The sequence below is a fragment of the Corythoichthys intestinalis genome, chromosome 8, assembly GCF_030265065.1.
Source record: "Corythoichthys intestinalis isolate RoL2023-P3 chromosome 8, ASM3026506v1, whole genome shotgun sequence".
Lineage (NCBI taxonomy): Eukaryota > Metazoa > Chordata > Actinopteri > Syngnathiformes > Syngnathidae > Corythoichthys > Corythoichthys intestinalis.
In genome coordinates, this window is record NC_080402.1 from 35,309,755 (window position 1) to 35,317,282 (window position 7,528).

At 40.9% G+C, this 7,528-nt stretch overlaps 1 protein-coding gene across 1 annotated transcript in view; it reads right to left on the reverse strand.

Moving 5' to 3' along the window:
- slc5a10 (solute carrier family 5 member 10) overlaps positions 1-7,116 on the reverse strand; it is a 59,325-nt gene extending 52,209 nt beyond the window's left edge. The window contains exons 1-5 of the mRNA XM_057842867.1: positions 5,272-7,116; positions 2,580-2,684; positions 1,616-1,675; positions 1,200-1,304; positions 1,011-1,116 (exon numbers count right to left, since the gene is read on the reverse strand). Of these exons, the coding sequence (XP_057698850.1) occupies positions 1,011-1,116; positions 1,200-1,304; positions 1,616-1,675; positions 2,580-2,684; positions 5,272-5,517 (622 nt within the window). The 5' untranslated portion in view covers positions 5,518-7,116. The remainder of the gene's footprint in view (positions 1-1,010; positions 1,117-1,199; positions 1,305-1,615; positions 1,676-2,579; positions 2,685-5,271) is intronic.
- Between the last annotated feature and the right edge of the window lie 412 nt (positions 7,117-7,528).

The window sequence follows — 7,528 nt, forward strand, 5'->3', positions numbered from 1 at the left end:
CAGATTTCATTAAGTGTCATCCAGCAAATTATTTCACTAACTCCATTTATGTCCACCTCAGATCTTTTACTTCATTCACAAGTGAGCTAATTTGCGGAACGACACTAAATGACAGCTGTTAAGCACTCATAAATGTTGACGACAGTGTCATGTCATAATTATGATTGTCTTATGAAAGTAGAATAATATACAAAAATACAATAACTAGCAGTTAATGAAACTACTAGAACAGTAACTGAAGAAATAATTAGCACAGAACATGAATATTTATTGTTATTTACATCTATACCGCTGCATTGCTTGCTAGGAGGCATGTTGGATGACAACAGGGTCGGCAGCAGAGGTTGACTGTCTCCCCTAAGGGAGCAGTAATGGCCAAATGAAGCTTCTTGAAGCAATGAAGCTTTGTAGCCAAGTGTTTCAAAGCGTCGTGGTGGTTCATTTGGTCTTATGACAGTCTTATGATGCCGCTGAATTCAATGAATTGTTACCGGTTAATATGTTTTGGTGTAAACATCCCATAATACAGTGAAGACAACTGTGGTTTATAGTCGACTTCGGCTTATCTATGACAAGTGCCGCTTTTGTGTCAAATTTGATGGGTGGCAGCTTGTAGTCAGGTGCGCCTTGTAGTCCGAAAATTACAGTAACTTGAAATAGGAAATTTTCAATAAAATTATCATGTGAAACCACAAAAAGGATATCAAAGATGGGAAAAATTAGAAGAATGGGGGGGGGGGGTCAATAGAAAGTAGTTTTAATACTTTTTCCACTACTGATCAATACATTTTTCATTGGATTTCAAAAGATTGTGCAGATGTACCTAATAAAGTGTCACAGCACACTTTGTATATTTATACTTGCATATATTCAATCCATCTTGAGTTTAGTGTGTTTACATGCCATTATCGACTAACATGGTCTCAAGCAAAGTACTGTAGCGTAATGATCGCCATCAGTCATTGAAGCTTCTGTGTGTCTGTGAACCTAATGTTTTTCTGTTTGCATACCAGCAATAGTATACAGCGCCGTGACCACCAGCATGAGGACAGTGGACAGGTAAAGGTTCCATCCTAGACACACTTGGACAAACAGGGCTCCTGAATAGAGGTCAGTCTGGTGAAGGGGAATAACAACAAGCTTTTGTGTGTTTGTGTATTGCCAACTGGGTCAAGGAGGTGTCATTTTGTGCTTCATACTGATATCTTTGTGAAGACGGACAGAAGCAATGAGAGAACAGCCAAGTAGGTTCGAATCCTCTCTCCTCCGAAACGCCGGCCTAGGTACTCAGGCATTGTCACGATCTGGATAAACACACTTTTTTTGTCAACTGTGCGTGATCTGCTGATCAGCACAAAAGTGTCATTGGCTCTCCCATCTGTTCTGAAATTCATTATGAGACTAATAAGATATAATTTATCATGCCGGAGAATAGCTGAGCTGTGTGTTGTAGTTGTGTGACACCCTGCCGGGGAATTTTCAAGGCGGGGAATGCTTGTAAGGACAAAGCCTCTGCTGGAAGGCACCTCAATGTACCTGCTGAACCAGCCGTGACAAGCAGAGCCAGCGGTGCACATATGTGTGTGGGTGTGCGTGTATGTGTGTGCAGTCGAACCCCTGAGGAGATGTAGACCGGAACGAACACCCAAGCTAGAGCCAGCAACACATAAGTGGCCTGAAAGAAAGGGTGAAGCAGAGTGGAGAGGTACAATCAAATGATTCACAATGCAAAGGAGTTGTGAAAATTCCTCTTACAGTAATAATCTCCCAAGTTTGTGAAATGATCTGCTGTGGCGTCATCCACAGCTGAGCAGTGAGGTTTTGTTTTTTTAAACCAGGTATGGGCAAAATATAGCTCAGCATGGCTACATATTGCCCACCCCTACAGGGTGCCAGAAACTGCAGTCCATTAAGGGGATAAAGCAGTTGTTTTTTGGGGGGCTTAACTAAAACACCCCTCAGTGACACATTTGATTTGGTTGCCCAGCATGAGTCAACCCTCCAACACTATTCAAGTATAAAGCCCTTTCATTCACAATTGTAGTTAATTTACTGTAGCTAAGTTATTGCAAGGCCAACTTCCTCTCCTATCCCTACATTGTGCAGTTAGCTAGCTAGCAAAATGTATCTTCCCTGGATGACACAATTCCCAGAAAACTCAATCATTTTTAAAATTCTTCAATCAACTTGTTTGAGCTAGCTGGCGCTAAGTGCCGCTCCAATCTGCTCAGAAACTACAGCGCCAGTGACCAGATGGTAATTTTTATTTCCAGGATTTTTTTTTTTTTTTTTTTCATTAAACAAGGTGATGTGTCGGCGTAAGAAAGATGCAAAACAACGTTACATCTACTTAATTTCCAGGTCAAGGTGTTGTATTTCAGTGAAGGTTGGAAGTTTATGTGAATTAGATAAACTACACATGACAGCATGGCGATAATATATCTTTATACTTACAAATAATTAAAAAATAAAAAAGTCACACAAATATGTACTGCAGATCTAAATTCTGTACTGTATTTTGTTCATATCAAAAGCTACTGTAGATTCTTGCTTTGTTTAATCTATGGGTGTCCACTCACGTTCCATTCAAAGCCTGCGACAGCAATGCCCCCAGCAGCTCCTGTCCCGGCAAGACCAATGAACAGACCTGAGCCCTCTGAACTGGCAAACAATGAAGCTCCAATCTGAGAAATTCAACATTTTAAAATGATTGTAGTTTATTGAAAGAATATATGATAGTTAGATAGACAGACGTGGTAAATAAAATATATATTTGACCAGCTGTCATTCGAATGATAACAAACCAGTGTTTTTAAATTTCAGTGATTAACATTATCATTAAGAAGGCTTAGTAATGGAGAACAATTCAAATTCTAGAAAACTTTTGTTTGTTTTGTTCTTTCCCTCCCGTAAAATGGAACACATAGTGAACAAAACAGTTTATTTAATTTTACTTGTTCTCCCCACTGTACAGTACATATTTTAGCAGAATATAATTTTACCCCAGAAAAGTATTAGAATTCGTTGCCATTTCTCCCCTTTGTTTTCTTAAGATAAAGTCCATCCATCCATCCATCCATCCATCCATCCATCCATCCATCCATCCATCCATCCATCCATCCATCCATCCATCCATCCATCCATCCATCCATCCATCCATCCATCCATCCATCCATCCATCCATCCATCCATCCATCCATCCATCCATCCATCCATCCATCCATCCATCCATCCATCCATCTACTGCATAATCTGGGATCAGGTCACGGGGGCAGCAGCTTTAGCAGGGAAGCCCAGACTTCCCTCTCCCCAGCCACTTCAACCAGCTCCTCCGGCGGGATGCCAAGGCGTTCCAAGGCTAGCCGAGAGACATAGTCTCTCCAGTTTGTCCTGGGTCGTCCTCAGGGCCTCCCGCCGGTGGGACATGCTTGGAACACCTCTCCAGGGAGGTATCCGAACCAGATGCCTGAGCCACCTCAACTGGCTCCTCTCAACGCAGAGGAGTAACGGCTGGACACCGAGTCCCTCACCGATGAGCTTCTCACCCTATCCAAGGGAGAGCCTAGACACCCTGTGGGCGAAACTCATTTTGGCCGCCTGTATCCGTGATCTTGTTCTTTCGGTCACAACCCACAGCTCGTGACCATAGGTGAGGGTAGGAACGTAGATCGACCGGTAAATCGAGAACTTCGCCTTTTGGCTCAGCTCCTTCTTCACCACTACGGACCAAAGCAGAGTCTGCATCACTGCAGACGCTGCATCGATCCGCCTGTCAATCTCCCGTTCCATCCTACCCTCACTCGTGAACAAGACCCCAAAATACTTGAACTCCTCCACTTGGATTAGGATCTCGTGAGCAGCCCGGAGAGGGCACTCCACCCATTTCGGACTGAGGACCTTGGTCTCGGATTTAAAGGTGCTTACTGTATCTTCATCCCAACCGCTTCACACTCCAGTGAGATTTGGAGGCCCCGGTTTGATGAAGCCAACAGCAACACATCATCTGCAAAAAGCAGAGATGCAATGCTGAGACCACCAAACTTGACACCCTCAACACTTTGCCTAGAAGTTGTGTCCATAAAAGTTATGAACAGAATCGGTGGCAAGGGGCAACCTTAGCAGAGTCCAACCCTGACTGGGAACAAATCTGACTTATTGCTGGCAATGTGGACCAAACTCTGACACCGGTCCCACAGGGACCGAACAGCCCTTACCAAGGGGCTCGGTACCCTGTACTCCCGAGGCACCCCCCGGATGAATCCCCGAGGGACACGGTCGAATAACTTTTCCAAATCCACAAATTAAGATAGAGTAAAAAATTAATTAAAAATAAAATAAAAATAATTGCAGTAAAATACAGAAAAATTCTGACAAATAACATTGGTGGGGCATTCAAAAAGATTTTTGAAATATCAGTATTATTATAGTTGTAAAGCAGTGGTCCCCAAACTACGGCCCGCCTCTACATTTGGTCTGGCCCCCTGAACAATACCAGAGAGCATTTTGATTTTTTTTTTTTCCCCAATAGTGTTATTTATTCCCGGGCTTTTTTCTATGAAGAACCCAGAGAGGGTTATTTGGTTATTATCTATTTAATAGTGTTATTATTATTTTATATTTTTTATTATTTTTATTTTTTTTTTGCTATTATATTATATTATATTATATTATATTATATTATATTATATTATATTATATTATATTATATTATATTATATTATATTATATTATTTACTTTTGTTCCGTGATGAATCCAGAAAGGGTTATTTGATTGTGGCTTTCTGAAAAACCATAAATTTTTACATTTAGGCACTCCTGCAATCATCACACTTTTTCGGTTACAAACTGACCCCGGCCCCTCTTTAGAGAAGAGAAAAGTTATGTGGCACTCACAGGAAAAAGTTTGGGGACACCTGTTGTAAAGTCTCTAGGTACCACTGTATACGGATTAGTTTTTGACCCATACTACAGTATGAAATAAGACTAACAATCCCTATCATTCATATTAAAGATTACAGGAGTGTATTGCTATTACATGAACACTCTGTTAGAAATTAGACAAGTTCCTTTACATTAATTGTTTATAAAAGGCTATAAAAACTAATATACTGTACTGAATGTAAATTTGGTATTCTTGCCTTTTAACGGTGCCAAACAGGGATCACAACAACCCAACGGACAAAAGCACAAGAGTGTCTCAAAAACACTTGCTGTGGTTCACTATGATTCCTTCAAACCAGAATGGTGTAAAAGTTGCCATGGAAAACTCACCGGCCACCAGGCCATGTCTCGCCCCGCAAGGAAGTAGCCACTTAGCGTGTTCCTGCTCACCCTGCATGATGACTTACATACACACAAGCGACAGGTTTTAAAAATCAGTATAAATCTAAACGCATCTCTGCGACTTACCCATATGCCTACGGCCAGGTTGAGAAGGAAGTAAATTACGATGACAATGATGTCAGAGAAGCTGAAGGACTGAGACAGCGCGTAGAAGTTGGTGGTGGAATTGGACATCCTTGCACTCTTGTGTAAAATCTCTTATTCTGTAGCACTACTCTCTAAATGCTTTTTAAAAGGACACCAGTATCCCCATTAATATATCACAGTTTTTCTTGCTAAGCTCCTGAAGAAAAACATTGCGGTTATTTTCACCTCACCCCTTCTGTGCTGACCCGTCTGCATCGAGTAAGGCAGAAAGTTGAGGTGTGTAAGAGTGTGTGGATGTACCTGTAAAAGAGTGCCACCCCCCACGTGAAGGGTGTGAACACATCACTTAATATTGAACGCACACACACGCATGTAGGCCCTGCTAGGGGATAATGAAGTACATGTGGGGGTAAGCTATGGAGTACAGCAGATGCCAATGTGGACCATAGTCCACATACACACACTCACACACATACACACTGATAGTCAATCAGGCTGTGTGACAAGTGTATAATCATTAGCGCTGTCTAAACACACAAACGTGTGCTGGTAAGTGTCAAGTGGAGTCAGTCACATTGTGTGTGCTGTGTTTTTGGGTATGTGGGTGCCATTGGGAGTGGTGTGTGTTAACTGCTGTTACTTTTTGTTTTGTTTTTTTAAAATCACAGATTTAAAATTTCGATGATATGCAATGAAACCTTCAAAATGGAACACAACCTATTCACCTTTTTAAAATATTTTAATATCAAGTAATTTATTTATTTGCCTGTAACCAGTTTTTAGGGTATTGAATCAAAAGTAATTAGACTGATCTGGTCATCGAATAAAATTCTCTCCTCATCTGAGCAGGCTTCACCATTTCATGCTTGCAGAAGAGCTTTTTCCAACGCCACAGCCTCAACCCCAAACCTCTTCTTTGCCATCATAAGAACGAAAACATCACAATGTCATCAGTAGGTAAGGGGATCCTTAAAACAAAATCTACTCTAACAATGTACTCACTTTTCAATGAATATCCACAAGAAACCATTTATGGCGTTTATTACTTACTAGACTTAGTCCGTCCAACACGATTCTGCATATCAGGGAGTCAAGAGGCTCCAATCTTATCTGTTTCCTGCATAACTTTCACTGCAGTTTTTTTTTTGCAGTATTTTTAGAACGTTCTTAAATGTTATCAAGGAGTTCCTTGGTCAGCCTAATTTTCCTTTCCTATATTGAGCTTCCAAGGTTGCTGTTTTTGAATTGTGGCTGTTGTGCTGTCCCAAGATGTTTCCAGCAATTTAAAGGGAGAAATCCGATATTAGCTCATTCCAAAGTCTTTTCATTTGTTACGAGATAATCGAGTTGTTTCAATACTCTTTAAAGGCGTTCAATAATTACAAAGCTGTTACACATTTCACTGGATTGTATTGCAGTGTAAGCACAACGATGGATTGATACAGATGCATTTTGCTTGCTCAGCGAATTGTTGATGTTGACCTGATCTTGTTCTTTTGAAGACAATAGCATGGAGATCATCATTACTGACAGGTCAGCTTGGCCATGCACTGCACAACTCCTTCAAGCAGGGGGGCCACCCACATCAAGAGGAGCAATTCACAAACACACGCACGCAGCAAACTAACGGTGGATTTTGGTACAAAAAGTACGAAAGCTGTACCACATACAAACAGGAACGATTGTCTCAGGAGTGATTTGTTCGAGGATTCAAGGTAATTATTATATTTTTTGTACCATGCATGTATTTTGAAACGTTGTGAGAAAAAATGGAGAAATTAGCCGCTAAGGCATTGGCATCATAGTTTGTATTATTTACGTAAAATGCTACATGCACGTTTTTTTTTGCTTTTAACCAAGAATCGAGACTGTTTTACATCCATATCTATAAAGAATTCAGGGATTTAAACATTTATTCACAAGAATTTCAACATAAAAAGCTCTTAGTTGTGGTAAGGCGGCGCCACTGTGAACTTAAAGGTGAGCCGCACATTCGACATATTTACGTAAAATAAATGCTACCTGCATGGTTTCTTTTGCTTTCAACCAACCACCTTTGTCTGTGATTCCACTTGGTCAGCTATGATGGCCTCGCCAA